This window comes from Oncorhynchus masou, chromosome 29 (genome assembly GCF_036934945.1).
Source record: "Oncorhynchus masou masou isolate Uvic2021 chromosome 29, UVic_Omas_1.1, whole genome shotgun sequence".
NCBI classification, from domain to species: Eukaryota; Metazoa; Chordata; class Actinopteri; order Salmoniformes; family Salmonidae; genus Oncorhynchus; species Oncorhynchus masou.
Genome location: NC_088240.1, coordinates 72,160,892 through 72,179,934, shown reverse-complemented (window position 1 = coordinate 72,179,934; position 19,043 = coordinate 72,160,892). Strand labels below are relative to the sequence as shown.

Sequence of the window (19,043 nt, the reverse complement as noted above, 5' to 3'; positions counted from 1 at the left end):
ATGTGTGTGTGTGTGTGTGTGTGTATGTATACATACATGTGTGTGTGTGTGTGTGTGTATGTATACATACGTGTGTGTGTATGTATACATACGTGTGTGTGTATGTATACATACATGTGTGTGTATGTATACATACATGTGTATATACATATGTATGTATGTATGTATGTATGTATGTATGTATGTATGTATACATTTGTGTGTATGTGTGTATGTGTGTATGTGTGTATGTATGTATGTATGTATGTATGTATGTATGTATGTATGTATGTATGTATGTATGTATGTATATATACATTTGTGTGTATGTATACATGTGTATATGTATATGTATGTATATATACATGTGTATATGTGTATATATATCTGCATGTTACTATAAATGGAGAGGAGCAACTTGGTGGCGCAACTACTCTCGAAAAGGGGGGATGCGAAAAGTCTCAGGGTTACAGTATTACAATATTTCAAGTACCCCGCGTGTAATGTCACATAAACAGGGAAATAAAACTATGCGTAATGTCTCCTTGCTGTACTGTGACTCTTGGTGGCCCCGATAATTTAAGAGTTTTAAACATTAATGTGCATGGAGCTGCGTCAACTCCGCTGCTATCGGAGTGTATCTCCACAGCCCCCCTGCGCTCTAATAGCTGTTGGAACAATCCGCATCGCAGGGTGTGGATCCGGAGCGGTCCAGAAAGGGTTGCCAGCACAGGGAGTAATAACGGGAGAGGGGCGAATATGAGTTAATGCTACCCGGGAAGAACACCACCTCGGAGGTGAATATCCTGCGAGAAAAATCAGAGGATTGAATGAAAATATAGTTAATTGTTTGACCTGGAGGTATCAAAGACGACAGGAGCGTGAGGAGAGAGCATCGAGACACATACAGAAGCTCCGAATTGACTGCCAGCGAACGACTGCGTAGAAGACAGTATGAGAGGGAGGTGACAGTGTTGAAAAGTCTATTGCTTTTGATCATTTGGATCTACGGAGTAAAGTGTTTTGTTTTCAATGCACGTTTTTATTTTACTTTCGCGGGGATCAAGACTCACTTCCGGAAACCCACTTAATTTTTTGTTGAGCAGTCGCTACATTTTTTGAATCAAAACTGACGATCAGACTCCAAACCCGGACTATTGTACTGTCGTCAATGTCTTGTCAGACGAGATACGTCAATTAAAATAATTAAAATAGTATCTGGGAGAGTGCGGACCGGATCTATTGCTATAAATATTATATTCAAGTATTTGACATTCTGTAGTTAACAAACAGCCTTTCCCACCCAAGTGAACTGGCGAGAGAGAAGGATACATTGTTGCTGCGTATGAGGACGCCTCTCTGGCACAAATTGAATATTCACTTTTTTTATCATCAAGAGATTCGCATTGACTCTACCTAGATCAGAGGCTTTGGAATAGAGAGCAAGAAACTGAAACTGACACTAAAAACGGTTTTTACTTTTGTTGTGCCTTGGAATACACTTACTTGCACGTGAGCACTTTGCTTTGTCATATTTATTTTTGCATGAACGTGTTAATTTCTTCTTCCTGCACACGATAACATTTTTCACAAGCTAAAGGTTGTTGTCACTCGTGTTTTTAGTTCCGTGTCCCTCTCCTCCCACCTCTCGACCTGGCAGCGCTTATTAAGGGCACCAGTTAACTGTGGACTTCGCTAGTTCCTTCAAGGGGGAAGGGTAGATTTTCATGTTTGTGCATCTGGTGGAGGAGACAAAGACAAAAAGCTTTTACTGTGGATGATTTATCTCTCTGAACTGTACCATTTGTGTCACTGGATTAAACCACCAGGTTGAAGTCTGGGAAAGAAAACAGCACAGATGTTTTGGATTGCTTTCACCTGCTTGTTTTTTGACTGATTAGTTCACAATAGGATACTTACACGGAATCTAAGAGGCAAAGGCTATTTTTAAAGTGATGGGGTAAATGGTGTAGTTGGAAATTGAGACCCCCACACTCAGCTCACCAACACTTCCAGCTTTAGCTCTGGTTCCATTGTCAGCTGCTGAATTATCAAAACTGGAAATTCGAGTGGGGGTCCTGTCTCAGTCAAGCTCCCAGATATACATCTCACCCTGCTCAACTTCTTTTTATCTTTGACTGGAATTAAACTTTTTTTTTCAGCACGGAACAAGGAACAATGCATGAGAAACTGCACTTATAAGAAGCAAACTTGAGTAACCAAATATTTTCTTCCCCATATACACAGAGAAGCATATATATATAAATATATATATATATAAATATATATATATAAATATATATATATATATATATATTAAATAAGAAATAGCTATGAATTATATAAGAATATGTAGTTTAAATAATTATATTATATTTTTACGTCAGAAATAAATAAGCATTGTTGCCTGAAACCCAGTTCATTGCCTTAGAGAAACATAGTAATAAAGAATACAGAGGAAAGACGACGTGAAACTTTTTTGGAAACAAGTTAATGGTGCCTTTTTAGTTTCGTTGGTTCCTATGTCTCCACCACTTCAGGATTGAATTGTTGACAAAGAAATATTTTTGTGTGAAACCCTTATATACCTGCCTTTCCGGTTCAAACCTGAGTTTTATTGTTGTTGGATGTATATTGCTGGATTGCAGAATTTTCTGAAGAGTTCTGAGCTGAGGATTACCCCTTCACTCTACACTTGATGCATCCTCATAGTTTTCTAAAGTAATTTTTGGAATCCCCAAATAATAAACTTTGACTTGATTTCTGGGATACAGCAGCCCAACACACAAGAGTTTCAGATGGTGATCACTTCGTCAGTGGAGGAGAAGCCACAGCCTTCTAACAGAATGGTCGCAAACTTGCCGACCGAATCCTGGATCAACAACCCAGAACAAAGTCGCTATTTACCAACTCAGTCACACCTACTCCGGAAACCGACAAAAAGTTAGTACAAATATTGTTGGTTTGTGAATGAGTATACACACAGACACATATTGTTGGTTTGTGAATGAGTATACACACAGACACACACTCTCACTCGCTCTCTCACTAAGCACGTGTTGTAAACTTTTATTGGATCAATCTAAGCAAAGATAGTTATTTGTCATACTTGAATAATGAGTGTGGAATTATATGTGGAAAAGTACGTTGTTATTCCATCACCTGTATAGTTCTCTGTGAGACCCCCTCCTCTCTTCCAAAAGGTTCACCACCTCTGTGGGATGTTGTCATGAAACTTTTGTAGCATGTGATATCCTCAATGCTTTTAGTTGAGATATGAGTATTGTGTATCCTTACATGTTCATCCTGTATGACGCAAACTGATAAGACCGATGTTCATTATAGCATGAGTTGGATCAAGATGTGTCTGCCTATGGCACCAACTACCTGGTTTCTCTTGGTTGGTTCAATGCTTGTAAATGTTCGATGTTTTGAGCTTAAGCAGTTTGTGGTCTCTGACTTGAGGATTGTTCATGCATAGTTTTGACTTGAGCGTTGTTTTAGCGTAGTTGTCACTTGAGCGTTGTTCATGCATAGTGTCTGCAATCTGTGGTGTTGATGACACTGGTGCTTATCATCCTCAAAGTCATGAACAATCACGGAACTGCGTGCCATTGTAATGGTAAAAAAAAGAAGCAAGCATTATAGTGATGACGTAATGAGAGGAGGGCGAGAGAATGGGGGAAAGACCTATCCATTATTTCCATAAGAGTCAGAGGATTAAACTTGAAGCTGCAGAGCTCCATTGGTCGGTGTCCTACTACTGTTCTCATGGATGCATCAATTACAGTTTTCATCATTGTTGTAGAGCACTTCGGTGGAATAGCATACACATGTTTTAACGTAGTAGAATGGAACTAATACAAATATTGTAATGTTTTGTTACTGGCATAACAATGATGTAATTACAGAATCAACCTGTTCATATTGTTCTGAGTTAATTTTTAAACTCAGGTTGGATAAAAAAACATTTTTTAACACCTACCTCAACAATCGCCGTGTTAAACCTTTATGCTCTTATCATTTTAAGTTGTTTTAGGTTTATTTGAATAGGGCCGGGGATTCCCAGAAATGCTCATCACAAAAACTCAAGCAAATCCCACCTAGAGAAGTTCCATCTCGGAGACCCTAACCCCCTTTCCCCCTCTCCTTTCCCACAATTGTCTCCAGCCACTTGTTCAAACAATTGTGGGAATAAATTCATTCCCTTTCAAGGGTACCGTTGCCCAGGTGTTACTACTGCAGTCCATTGATCTTTTAGTCCTAGTGTTTCCATGGATGGACACATGCCTTTTATGTTCTGCACAGCTGTGCTCTACTTGTAAGAGTCATGTGGTTCACACTTCAGCGTGTTTTACCATGGCAGCTGGGAAATCCTAGCAAAGCTGGGAGTTCCACTGTGTGTGTGTGTGTGTGTGTGTGTGTGTGTGTGTGTGTGTGTGTGTGTGTGTGTGTGTGTGTGTGTGTGTGTGTGTGTGTGTGTGAGGTTGCAAAACAACTTTATTGATCTGAGTGTTAAACCTCAAAGCCTGTGATGGGGCCCCTCCACCTCCATGTGTCCTATCCTTTTCTAGGGGCCTGATGCATATTGTTTTTAATTCTCAGGTTACGTTTGTATCACCTCTGTTGTGGAGATTCCCTTAAAGTTTCACAGGGTTACATAATATTTGACATTTGGGCAATTCACAGTTTATTTTACGAGTAGCATGACAGATTTATGTTGTTGCTGTCTAAGTCAAGTGCTTCACAGAATCCCTGCCCCTGGGGAATTTCACATCTTATGTTCTGTCACGTTTCACGGTATCTGACTGTTGTAGATAGATTCTCACTGTCTGGACCTGCTGGTTCAATACAGGTCAATCAAAAGCAACACCTGGACCTACAGGTGCAGGGGTTTGAACTACTTTTGAACACCAGGCTTATTGTTGTGTTATTACAAAGGATGTAGCCTGTTTTATTAATGAAAACGATACCTTAGTGTGTTGACATTCAAGCAGTGAACAGCCAGGTCTGTGTTAGTACAGGAAGCAGCTAGTGGAGATGGTGATGCCTATTCAATGGACGGAAGAATACATGTGGAAGTAGAAGGAGAGTTGGGGCTGGGGGTAGATGAAGGCATGAATGAATACTGAGTTAGGGAGACAATTGTTCAGTTTTTGTAATGCTCTTCTGTTTATACTTTCATTATTTATTTGTGTAAGGGTTTCCCATTCTTGCCCAGTTCTGGCATTGGCTCAAGAAGGGAATTCAATTATCCGTCAATCGTTTATCCACTTAATGCTCTTTAGATATAAATGACTTAATTGGCCCATTTTAAGAAAAGTTTTCAAACAAGCAATCTAAAGCTTCTGTGAGGACGACCACACCAGCCACCATCCCCCACTGATCCCAGTCTGACCAGCTGGTCCAGCATGGTAGCAGGGAAGCACTGACACCGCCATTGGTCAGACAGTCAATCAGTCAGTCATGCACTTTGTCCATGGCTGTGCCCTTGATGCTTGACATTGTAACACTTATTTTAAGGTCACAGCTTTCCATGGTGCCATTTATCTCAGGAGTTTCCCATCAAACGTAAGCAAGTTATCGGCATGTGGCTGAGAGGACAGGAGAGGTTGGGTTGAAAAGTGAAGCACGAGGGGAACACTTGTTGAATAGCTGATGGGATTCACCTTGTAGACTGCTTAGTGTACAGTAGTTTAATGCAGATTCGCCCCCATAAGCCTTAAATTGGATTGCAGCTTGGCTCAGGAAAGGGCTGTCTGTGTCCATCACTGGCCTGTCGGTCCCATCCCCCTGCTGAGAGACTCCCACTCATGACACAGTGAGCCGCCACTGAAGTGGGCACGGTGTCTGGGGGTTACATTGAAACTTAGCTCACCTACTGTTGTCTGTCATAGCATGGTTGGTGGAAGTCTAGTCGATATTAAACAAGGCTTCTGCTTGATCAGAAATAAAACTTATCATGCACTGAAATAACTTGACTTGGTGATTACCTAAGTTGGTGGCCATAACATTTTGGCAGTTGGAAAGTTATTTAGTCACCCCGCCTCCCCTCAACCATAAGTATTTCTCACTGGCCAGACCTCACTCCTAATATTGCTATCTCTATTGATGGGGGGTAGGGAGATGGGGTAGGGAGATGGTGACACTTCGAGTCCACGTTTACAGCTGAGTGCATAACTTTTATTGTTGCCATTATCACTTCCTAGTAACAGCGATTTTGCAGGCTAATTGTAAATCAACGCACAGCTGTAGTTGTCAATTGTAACTCGAAGCTCCTCTCTGGACTTTAAGAGGTATCAGACTCTGTGAGACATGAGGGGAAAGTGCAGTCTTTATACCCACATATCTGGGTGACTTTTCAGCTATATCCCCCTTTAATGTAAGTTATTTTTATCTGAGTATCCAACTGACTCGTTCTCTGCTGCCTATTTCCGTCCTCACAGTGTGGTGCGGGCTGAGCGGCCATGTGTAGGTTACTGACTTAGTTTTAGGGCCCTGAGTAACTGGGGAAGTATTTCACTGTTAGTCTACACCTGTTGTTTATGAAGCATGTGACAAATAACATTTGATTTAACTGTCTGAAAGATGCTGGAGAGAAATGTAACATGCTTGAGAAAGAGTGTGACTTTCTGTCTGGTTCATTTATTTTCTGTCTGGAAATGTTGAAGATATGATAATAGTTAGGCCTAAGGCCAAAGGTAAAGGCATGGTGGGAGCTTCTTTTCCTGAAGTAGACGAACAAGAGGGAGAAGATGAGGGCCATATTAGAGCTGGGGAAAGAAAACAAATCTCAGGTTAGGCCCTCCGTTAGTGGAGTTTGGACTGTGAGACTGAAAGCAGCGGTATCTGAAGCAGTCACACAAACACCACGTCCCCACCGCTGCACTTTGCTCCTTTCCCCCCCTTCATCTTGTTTGTTTCCTGCACTAATTTATGGTCTAAAGGTGAAACGTCTTGTCCCCTTGCTTACTGTGGTTGAGTCATGTTTATCTTTCTGACTTTCCAGTAAACAATATACTGAAGTTATCATTCATTCCCCCCTCCAAGAATGTGACTGAAATGATGCAATCAATGCTCTTGATTGCTGCGTTTTTAACAAGATCCCCAGACAGTATTGCCTGTTGGACTGTGTTGTGTTTGGTGTGGTTACAGTTAGTGGCAGGTGCCTGTTACAATGAGCCTGTCCTCCTATAGCTCCTCCCACCAGTCTCCTCTGGTGTAGAGGAGGTGGTGGGTGGAGTGGTGCTCTATAAGCTGCTGTCCCTTGAGATTGTCCCCCTCTGTGGAATGTGATTCATGTGGAAGTTGGTGTCATGTGGAGGTAAACAAATGCGCCATCCAATAAATCAGTCTGGATTGAGTATCCTTGTTGTTGTTGTAGCTTAGCTGGGAGGAGCTGGTATACAGGGTTAGGGGGGGACCTCTGCAACGCTCCCAAGTCTGTCAAAATGGCCCTTTAGGCTTCACCCCTCCATCTCCCTCAGACTGTAGCTAAGAGGGAAAGTAAGTTTGTTATTTTCTGTGGCTGTGACTTTTAGACTGTGGTGATGAAGGGATGTGTGGACTAGAGATTGTTAGGGAGGCGAGTACGTAGGCTAAGTGTTTGTGTGTGTGTGGGGGGGGTTGAGGTGATTTGTGTTGTGGTGGTGTTTCGCTTCACACTAGTTAAATACGTTAACATTCTTTAATAACTGGTGAGATGGCGTTATGTGTTTATAAAACGTTGGTTTACTTTAATGTAGCTATAAGCTAGTTGTTATTAGCAACTGGCTGACTCGTAGTGCTAAGATAACGTTAGCAGCCTGGTAGGGCTAACGTTAGCAGGCTAGTTGGTTAGCAACCTTGCAGGTTGATTTGTAACAATACAATACATTCATTAAGTATTTGCTTTGCTTCTAAGTTGTCTGAAAATGTAATTGAATGCAATAGTCATGAGTGCAAACAATTTGGTTTAATTTTAAGTTATACATTGTGTTATTTTACCACCCTTCGACCTCCTCTCAACCCCCCCCCCCTTGATGACGCAAGCTTGAAAGGAAAACATGTTATTGTGCAGCAGAAGCAGAGCACAGTGTGCATGTAGCCTGTACCCGCAGCCCCAGCCGTCCCACATCCCCTGGCAGACAACCCCCACACACTCTGCACCCCTCCTCCCCCGGCCTCTCCCCTGCTGCGCATCACTCTCAGTATCCACGCTGACACAGCCACTTCCATCACTGAAAGCACATAAAACATTTAGCAAGCAAACTCTCCCCTGCTTCTCTCACTCTCTCTCTGACTCTCTCCTCCTCTCTCTCTTTCTCTTGTTCTTTCATAAGTAAAATAGGCAGTTTGCGAGGCTGTATGTAAGTTCACACCTCAGTGGTGAGTTGTAACTCTTCCCCCTCTGTTCCTCCATCTGAAGAATCAGACTGACCTCACCTGTTGGCAGGCACGACTAGATGAATAGCTGCTGCGTCTACAGGAGCTGACATGCCCAGGCTGCTGCCCACCAAAGGAGCTTGATCACACTGAGATTGATTAGAGCTGGTCAGTCTAATGAGTTAGTCCAGAGCTGAGGAGAACCTGCAGCCGTCCTAAGATGTGAACAAGGATGAGAACCTTTGGGTCACATTTGAAACTTGTTGGTTAAGGGAGTGGTTTATATGCTGTAAGTTGCTACGTTTTTGGCAACAATGCCAAACATGCCCGCCTGACCTGAGAGGAATGGGAAAGCTTGTACAACGTCGTGTGTTTGTGTTTGATACCTCCTGTTGTGCCATCAGGGGTTTCAGGCAGCAGATTAGCTTCAGTCGTTGCTGACAAGATGGCCATTTGGATTGACCAGCAGGAAGAGAAACATATTTAATAAAAACAATACATCAAACGCTGGGTACTAAGCACATCCTCATCCATACCAGCCCTCTCTCTGTAGTAGAGGTTGTCGAGCCAGAGCCCAGAAAGTACCACGGCCACAAATCGTCCTGTACCAGGGCTGTCGTCGGCCTTCCTCTCCCATTACATTTGGGAGAGGATGTAGTTATATTTGTATGTACTGTGTGAGTGCTCAATTTACCAGTGTCACTGTTTGATGAGAGAGGTTGATCCAGATGGTTGTTATTTATAGCTTTCAGTCTGACTCAGCTTTGGGGGGCTGACTGTCTATAAAGTTCATTGGGGGTGTAGCGGGTGGTGTTGGGGTAGAGGGGTCGGTACGAGGGGGTGACCAGGTATGGGGAAGCTGGCATGGAAACTCTAGATTGATGACACTGAGAAATTACATCTCATGGGGACTTTTGAGTCACGTACCTGTTACTTGATGCAGTAGAGGATTTATCATTGTCTTTTATGTAGTGTAGTGTTCTGTTTGACACTGTGGCTGGTCTTCAGAGACCTTTTGGGTGGCTGCATGTTGGACCCCTCCTCCCTCTCAACTGGCCCCCACTGTTACACCCAAACACAGACGCTTCCACTCGAGGGACGCACTTAGGTTTCTGTGGATCACTGGGGCGTGTGGGGTGGGACATCACTCCCGCTCCTGTTCTGATGAATAATCTTGTTTCCTCCTCCTCCACTTTGACTCACACTGCCAGACACAGGGATGACATCTCTCACTTCCTGAGAATCCTACTAGCCCCCCTCCGCTCCATTCCTTGCTGCTAGACGTGTTAGGCACATTCAGTGTGTGGGTGGTCAAGAGGAAATGAGGAAGAGCATTGGCTGCTCTCAAATAAATAAAGCACTCTGTTGCTGCCCGCCAGCCGGCGCTGTGAGCAGGCCAGTGATATGAGGAGGTTTAGCTGGTGTCTGGGCATTGGCAGGTGGAGATTGTCACCAGGAGGACAAGGAGTTTTTCCTGACCTGGACTCAGTTTATAAGCCTAATCGGCAGTCAGTTCACTCCATAGGATGGCTCACACTTCCAGTGAATGCCCAGAACTTCCTCCTTTATCAAACTACTGTGATACTGTGGTCATATGATGATAGGTACTTCCCTCCGGCCTGTCTTCATCCTGTTGGATTGTATCCGAAGCCAAGGTGGTTGTATTTTCAGTCCAGTGATTGTACAAGCCAGTCATGTCATGACAATGATCTGATGCACCAATCATGTCGGGCATGTTGCCCGGCATGTGGAAGCAAGAGTATGACATTTGACCTTTGAGAAGTAGCTAATGGTCTGGGTCAGTACAGTGAGGGTCCAGAGCCTTTACACTGAGGGACAACTAGAGAGGTTTCATGTGGAGGGACACACAGGTACATTATGACATAGAATTTGACAGATGGAATGTCATATTCATGATGTACAAGCAGCCAGTCTTGCATACACACATTCTGTCTCTCCCTCACTCTCACACCCCCTCTTTCACAGTCTGGGCTTGAAAGCGCCGTGTCAGAGTGCGCAGTATTTGTGTCTCAGCTGTGCCTGTCCCTCAGTGCCAGTGAGCCGGCTGTGCCGGGAAAGAGGAGCATGAGTGTCCGCAGTGACCTGACCTGGCCCAGACACAGTGGGCACCACGAGGGCATGGGCTTAGCTTCCCCTGCCACTCGCCCTCCCTGGGTCTGCACCCTGCACGAGGTCAGCTCAGAGACAGTTCTAGAAGAAGATTTTGCTTTTGGAACTTTCTATTGACAGTGGTGCCTTCTCTTGTGAGCACTGACAAGGTTAGTCAGGAAAGTAGTCTGGCTGTCGTCAGCGTGACGACAGGGAAAGTGTTCTATTTACTGTTGTTCTAAACACAGAAGTAACTTGTTAGCAGCATTGAGTTGCTGTCTTCAAAGTTCAAGGTGATTTTACCATTCACAGAGGGAGCTCTAACGGTACTGGGTTTACCTGCCTGTTACCTGGCTCTGTCAGGTGTGCCTATATGAGAGCATGGAGATCCTGACCGGGCAGTGGAGAGATGACGGTGGTCCTCCTTGCCCGTGTTGTGGCGGCGAGTGTGTTAATGTGTGTAGTTAATATGTCAGTGTACCAGCCAGGCATCCACAGTGTCGTTGCATGAGTGGGAGGGTAATGGACACCAGTGACTTGAACAGTGGGAAACCGGTGGCCAAAAAGCTTCCTTCTGCTTTGAAGCATACAGACCTAGCTCTTTACCCACACTCTATCCCTTCCCTCCTTCCATCATTACCTCCCCCCCACCTCTTGCCTTTTGCCCTGTGTCCAACTTTGGCTTGGTGGCACCACTACTCCCGTTACCCTAACAGGGTATAAGAGGGGCCAACACGGACAGGGGCGGGGGGAGAGACGGTGGGTTCAGCTGTTGGCCTTACACCCCCCCACCCCCCCACCATTTCCTTCCTTTTCCTTAGAGACAGATAGTGGGATGGTCTGTTGCTATGGTGACACACTGATTGTCAGCTGTAGAGGGGTGTGGTGGGATACCTCACGGTCCCTGCACAGTTAATTGGTGCAAATGATTACTTCAGACACCCCTGTCTGTATATATTTAACCCAGTCCGATTTGACACTTGCATAAGTGAGGATGAATTCTACCCTGTGCAGTACACCTGTGTGTCTGTATATAGATGGCGGTGTGCCCTTACCTACTATATTTTATTAATATCCAGCCCCATTAGAGACAACATTTGTGTGAGTGCTTTGGCCGGTTGGGTGAGAGAGACTGGGGGAGAGAGAAAGAGGTAACAGGCAGAGAGAAATAGAGGAGGAAGAGGGAGGGTGAGAGCAGCATTGTGGGAAGGGTTGCTGATACAGCACAAGCTACCAGGTTTATTTATAGAGACCTCGCCGCCCAGCCCTTGGATACTAGCAGCCAATGAGCAGCCAGAGAGGAAGGGGGTGTCACACTCAGGAAGTTCTCAATGTGTTCACTTCAGCATTTAAAGGCACAGTGTGACATTTCTCAGTGCTCGGCAGATAGCCCTCATAACTATCGTCATATCCCTCCCAACTGAGGCCAGGGCAGAACAAGGCCTCTCATAACAACAGCAGTTTCTGTGCGTTATGAAATTTCTCTTCTGTTTTTTTGTAGACCGGTTTTCTACAGTTTTCTTTGCAATTTTGATCCCAGTGCATCTACAGTCATTACTGTAGCATAAAACCACAACATTGCAGGTGCAGCTGTCCTATTTAGTTTAACCATTTAAACTGTGTTGTATTGTTAACCTCTCACAATGCTGATGGAGATTTATTAAACAGTCTTTGCTGTAGAACATGGTCGTATTGATCTGAAAGGCTGATTCACTGTAACACTGTAAGCTCTGGATACAGGTCTGGTGTGAGTGTGGTTACCTGCTCACAATAATGCGATTATTGTGGATAGTCAGATGAATATAATAGTTTGATTAAACTGTTTACATGCTTTGCAAGAAGAAGGATTTCCATAATAATCCTGTTTACATGGACACATCTGAGGTCAGGCTTCCTGGAAATAAATGTTCTACCACAGCGAGCATATCACATTTAGAGTTTGGACAAAGTTTGTATGTGAAAACGACTTCTAAAACGCATATATTGTTGTTCCAAACACACTTCACTCGGGCTAAAGAGGGAGGCCCGCCCTGCTGGTGCTAGCACATGCGCAGATCAAAGACACCACTGGAATGTCGGTGTTCACATGTCCTAATAATTAAAAAGATTGCTCAGAAAACCGGGTGTTTTAAGATGAGCAGAGTAAGGTGTTTACATGACAATTGCATTATCTGCCTACTGCCATAATCAGTTTAATATTGAATTATTAGTGTACCGGAGACATACTGTGTGTGTGTTTAAAGTTTTATTAGTCGTATGTACAGGATCCACATGATGTACATTGTTCAATAAGGTGCTTACTTGCAGGTTCCTTCTCGACAATGCAACAGCAATAAGAAATATTATGAATATTTGTGTCTGAGTGTTTCTCTCTGTATCTGTGCTGAGACAGAAAGCAGTTTGAGATGAGTCGGCGTGTGTAATGTTTCCTCCTTCCTCCTCAGCCTGCTCCTGATGTCGGTGTTGGGACTCATCCTATAATAGGAGGGAATGCGTGCAGTCACCCCTCAGGATTGATGGTGCTCAGACGTGCTGTTTTGCACTTTGTTTAAACTACGGCCATTGATCGGCGGGCTATTTCAAGTTGTAATGTGTCATTGATACATTTCACCCCCGTTATTCCTCACTTTAAAAGCCAGTGATAAAAGCATTGGCTGTGAAATATCTCATCACTTTTATATACCCCCTTTTTTCATATTCTTCTTTCTGCACTTTACCGGAGACATGCAATTAATCTGTTGGTTTTGCAGGACACTAGCAAGGTGGTCAATGTTTTCATCAGCAATTTAGGACGTTGCACTGTAAGGGTTGTGCTGAAAGGGTTTTGCACTATAAGTAACCAAACCATTGAATAGGACATGCTGTTGGTACTGTTCAGTAGTGTAAGGTCATTGGTGCCCCATGTCCTCTTTTTAATCTTCCTCACATCTGGAGGGAAGAACATAGTTGGGGATGGACAGACTGTATAAATTAAGGGACATCATTTCCCTGTCTTTTGACATTTGACCGTCAGAATGTGTTATTAACTGGACATTTGAGAGATTTACCGGCCCAATGTGTATTGGATGAATAACCTGATTAGGGCATCCACCCACTGTGCTCAGAATGACAGAATTCACATGTTACATTATGGTAATTCATATTAACAGAACATGCAAGTTGAGGATACAACGATGTGCGTCCTCCTTACTGGATTCTGACGTGCACTTTGAAGATGTTAGAATAACTGCACGTTTATTTTTCTTCAGCCAACAAGAAGAGTAACGAGCAGCAACATCACTAGCCTGTCAATCTACTATCCCCATAGTGGAAAAGTTTACATGTTCTATTGGTCAGCTTGTCGAGAAAGAAATAGCCCATTCCAAACAGACTCCGGGACAGTTGTGGAACGAAAGATCCCAAATTCATACAACCAGTAGGTCGAGGCTACATGAAAATGAGTGATGCAACCGATCAAAATGCTTAGCTTCAAATGTTGATCAAATATTAGTTCACATTTTAAGCCCAACAATGCGCACAAGGTAATAGGCTTCGCGTGAATGTTTGTTCCATAATGCAATTCATGGGAAAACGCCGTTAGCAAAGCGTACTGCACATGCGAGTGGTTTCATGTGACAGAGATGGAAATATCTGTTAGAAATGTAGAAAGAGGGATATCTAATGTGCAACAACTAGCGCAGGTTGCTAATAGGACTAGTATTGTGCTTTGGCTACTGGACAATGAAAGAAAAGTTGCTATAAATAATTATCTCGAATATGGTCTGATTTTGGCTAGGCTACTTTGAGGCAAGGTAAGACATGCCTCAAATGTAGTAAAATGTTCATGTTTCAAACAATTAAGTATATGTTTTCAAAATGCGTACTTTCTCCAGCTCATTGCAAAATGGTGTGTGACACGCTGATGAAGCCTTTTCATTTCCTATGCATGTTCTGTTTGAGACGGTGTCTGACAGATTTTTCACTCTGTATCTGTAAGCTGTACGTACGTGTGATAAATATGATACATAACGAATATACTATATATGCGCCAGTTTAATTCCACAAAATTATGCAAATTAACCTATAGACCGATAAGTATGACCAGTCAAGTGTATTTCCATCAATGAATAGGCTAAAAATCATTATTTTGCATTGTTTTGGCTGGCGCCAATTTTATTCACCGGCTTTAAAAAAAATAAAAAAATATTCCAAAAGCCGTCTACAGGTTAACGGAAACCCTGGTCTAAACTTAAACTTTTATTCAAACTTTAACCTAGAACAACCAGGATGAACGTCTTGTCTTAAACATTCTACCATCCACAACTAGGTCAAAGTGTAGTCTGACTCCGTATGTGTTTAATGCCAGTGGAATGAGTTTCCAGGCCGGTTTGCTGAGCCACTGGCGGATGTTTTTGGTTTTTGTACAAGCGACTAGCCCCCCTCTAGCAAAGCGAGTGAGAGAGGTCGAAATTCTGCGGAGGCCAGGGTTTACCCAGGAGCCAGCGCTCCAAACTGCTGTGCCTTGGCATTGGTGGAAATCAGGCTTGAGCGTGTGGCACTGTCAATACCACCCTCGACTGCTCTTACCAAGCCTGCTGTGTTCCAGCCATTTTAGCTCGACTGCAGTCAAACTGCAGGCAAAGCAAAGTCTCAAGACTGCAGAGAATCTCAGTCAAGTTGAACCTGGGATTCTGACAGAAAAACAAGTCTGGTGGAACTTAATGAGGAAGCAAAGCAGCACACTAAACAGTGACTCGTCATTTTTTTGGGAAGGATGATGCAACAGTCTTGTCACACAGTGGTTTGTCCCATTGAAGCTCTAACCCACAGTGTCCATATTTGCTAGCTACCTTGATGGAATCAGAAGACTTTAGTGCTCACAACATTCAGCAACAAAAATGGTTTGGTTAAGTTCCATCTTCTATATTTTGTGAGAAGCCACCTCTCCTTTTGTCTTTTCATATAAAAGAAGGAGTTGGAGAGAAAGTTCTGTTTGGAAATGTCCTGGTTTTGAGGCGTGTCAATGTGGACTACTGACAAAGGTCTCTTATATCTTTCTCTCCATCGCACACATGCACAATCTCACTTACAGTCAGACACCCTGGCTTTGTCAGGTTGACCTGCGCTAATGCTGATTCTGCTGAAATGGGACACCCTCTTGCATAGAGATATTTCACTCCACCATTATTTGTATGGTCTTTCTGGCAGGGAGCTAAATTGCCCTGTGGAGTGGTACCCTACTAAGTAGCCACCCCACCCTCTTGCTCTACATCCTTGATAGGGTGTATGTGTGTGACTTCAAAGAACAGCCAAGAAGGGTGTGTGAGAGAGCACATGTGTGCTTTTCCTCTGCAGTGCAGTGCTCGTGCCCACACCCACGGCAGTACCAGTGTATGTATGATGAGTTAGGAAGCTTCATGTCGATGTATTGCTTCTAAAAACCTTTCCCTCTCTCGTCCTTTCTCCCCCTTCCCTCCATCTCTCCGTCTATCCTGCGAAGGTGGAAGCAGCTCAGGATGCAAGCCCCCCTCCTCTACCCTCTGCCAGCCTGCCGCCTTGGGCTTCTCCCCCGCTGAGCCAACCATGTCGAGCCAGCACAGCCACCCCTCCTTCAGCAACATCCACTCCATGGCTGAACAGCAGCAGGTACCCAATGGCTAACGCCCTCACAGGACCCTCCAAACGCCCTCCTTAATGCTCTGTTTAGAATAATACTCTGTTTAGGAACAGACCTTTATACTGACGCTATATATATACACACACACCCAATGCTATACACACACACCCTTATACTGACGCTATACACACCCACAACTCATCACGTGCACGGAGGTATTAGCATCACATACTGAATGGACATAATGAGAAGCTACCTACCTGTTGGATTGTAATATACATCCACAACCTCAAACATGTCAGCATCACGTACAATACTGGTCAAAAGTTTGGACACACACTCATTCAAAGATTTTTCTTTATTTTTACTATTTTCAGCATTGTAGAACAATAGTGGAAACATCAAACTATGAAATAACACATGGAATCATGTAGTAACCAAAAATGTGTTAAATAAATCAAAATATGTTCTTCAAAGTAGCCACCCTTTGCTTTAATGACCGCTTTGCACACTCTAAGCATTCATTCTCTCAACCAGCTTCATGGGGAATGCTTTTCCAACAGTCTTGAAGGAGTTCCCACATATGCTGAGCACTTGTTGGCTGCTTTTCCTTCACTCTGCAGTCCAACTCATCCCAAATCATTTCAACTGGGTTGAGGTTGGGTGATTGTGGAGGCCAGGTCATCTGATGCAGCACTCCATCACTCTCCTTCTTGGTGAAATAGCCCTTACACAGCCAGGAGGGGTGTTATGGGTCATTGTCCTGTTGAAAAACAAACGATAGTCCCACTAAGCGCAAACCAGATGGGATGGCGTATCGCTGCAGAATGCTTTGGTAGACATGCTGGTTAATGGTCCCTTGAATTCTAAATAAATCATCAACAGTGTTACTAGCAAAGCACCTTCACACCACCTCCTCCATGCTTCACGGTGGGAACCACACATGCGGAGATCATCCGTTCACCCACTCTGCGTCTCACAAAGACAAAGCGGTTGAAACCAAAAATCTCAAATTTGGACTCATCAGACCAAATTTGACCTTCATGTCTTAAAGGAATGATGGACTGTCGTTTCTCTTTGCTTATTTGAGCCGTTCTTGCCATTTTATGGTCTTGGTCTTTTACCAAATAGGGCTATCTTCTGTAAACCACCCCTACCTTGTCACAACACAACTGATTGGCTCAAACGCATAATGAAGGAAAGAAAATTCCATTATGAACTTTTAACAGGGTACACATGTTAATTGAAATGCATTCCAGGTGAGTACCTCATGAAGCTGGTTGAGAGAATGCCAAGAGTGTGCAAAGCTGTCATCAAGGCAAAGGGTGGCTACTTTGAAGAATCTCAAATATAAAATATATTTTGATTTGTTGAACACTTTTTTGGTTACTATATGATTCCATATGTGTTATTTCATAGTTTGGATGTCTTCACTATTATTCTACAATGTAGAAAATAGTAAAAAATAAAGAAAAACCCTTGAATGAGTTGGTGTGTCCAAACTTTGACTGGTACTGTACTCTATTGACAAGCAACTACAACCACCATCACTGATAGACTGTTCTGTCGCTAAGCAACAGTGTTGCCTGTATACATAGGTTAACTCAAACATCCACAGTTATGTCATTGGAAGTTACTCCTTCCACTCACATTGTATAGTGACCTTTATTTACTTTAGTTCTAATTACAGCTAGTTAGAATACTGCAGGGTTGTCTTGGCCAGTTTTGGGGCTCCCCTCACCACCTGTCTCTTCCAGGTGCTGTCTGATGCGACCATACTGCAGAGGAGGATCCCCCCAAGTTTTAGAGATCCCGCCAGCGCACCGCTGAGAAAACTCTCTGTCGATCTGATCAAGACTTACAAGCACATCAATGAGGTGAGTGGAGTGTGTGTGTCAGCCAGCCATCAGGCCCTACAGGACTCTGCTGCTGCTGTTAGGTGATGCTTCCTGGAGATCATGACTCCTGCAGGAAACATCACCTCACAGCTTATCCAGTTCGCGGGTGGTTTGAGTAAAATAGATGTTTTTATTTGTATTAATTTTTTCAATATTTTTGTGGGGAGGACTCAATATACTTTCAAATGAAAAACAAACAAATCAAAACTGTGTAGAAATGATATGACCTACATTCATATCGTTTCTGGACTGTCCAGCTCGCTTATCGCTTAAATAAAAGCCAGCAAGTCAGGGAACATCAGAATTCCCAAAACGATGGATAGAGACAATTTTTTTGCAAAATGGACGGCGAGGAAGTATAACCAATTTTCAGTGCGGCCCTCTGGACCTCGTTGAAGACCAAATGAGGCCTCCAGGGAAAAATTAGTTTTACACCCCTTGTATAAACATTCGATGTACGGTTGCAAATTTCTGGTTGCTTTCCCAAATGTCGCTGGTTTTCCAGAAATCCTGGTTGGAAAGTTACCAGAGTTTTGCAACCCTAGGTATATGTAGCCGCATTAGCATACACTTGTACTAGTGAAGGATATCAGTTTTATCATTGGTTTGGTCCGCCGAGATCGATCCAAACAGTAGTGTGGCAAAATAAGAAACATTAGTGACTTACCCCTCTTTCTCTTTTCCCGCCCGTCCCTTCCTCTCTCCATCTCTTCTCCTCCGTGTCCAGGTGTACTACACGAAGAAGAAGCGGCGTGCCCAGCAGGTGCCCCCAGAGGACTCGAGCACTAAGAAGGAGCGGAAGGTGTACAACGATGGCTACGACGATGACAACTACGACTACATCGTCAAGAACGGGGAGAAGTGGCTGGACCGCTACGAGATTGACTCGCTCATCGGCAAGGGCTCCTTCGGGCAGGTCAGTGGACATGGGGGACAGACGGTATAGAGAGGGCAGGTCAGTGGGGAAAGGGTATAGGGGAGGATAGGTCAGGGGTGGGGGGAGGATAGATCAGGGGGTAGGGGGAGGATAGTTCAGGGTGGAGGATAGGTCAGGGGGTGTGGGGAGGATAGGTCAGGGGGTGTGGGGAGGATAGGTC

General features: G+C 43.8%; 1 protein-coding gene across 5 annotated transcripts in view; it reads left to right on the top strand.

Moving 5' to 3' along the window:
- The window catches only part of LOC135520439 (dual specificity tyrosine-phosphorylation-regulated kinase 1B-like), an 83,684-nt gene that overhangs the window by 54,188 nt on the left and 10,453 nt on the right, over positions 1-19,043 (top strand). For 3 of the 5 annotated variants that reach the window (XM_064946007.1, XM_064946006.1, XM_064946005.1), the window contains exons 1-4: positions 2,293-2,922; positions 15,932-16,077; positions 17,806-17,925; positions 18,674-18,862. In XM_064946007.1, the coding sequence (XP_064802079.1) occupies positions 2,778-2,922; positions 15,932-16,077; positions 17,806-17,925; positions 18,674-18,862 (600 nt within the window). In that variant the 5' untranslated portion in view covers positions 2,293-2,777. Of the gene's footprint in view, positions 1-2,292; positions 2,923-15,931; positions 16,078-17,805; positions 17,926-18,673; positions 18,863-19,043 lie in introns of those variants that run through there. The other 2 variants (XM_064946008.1, XM_064946009.1) reach the window with 2 other exon arrangements.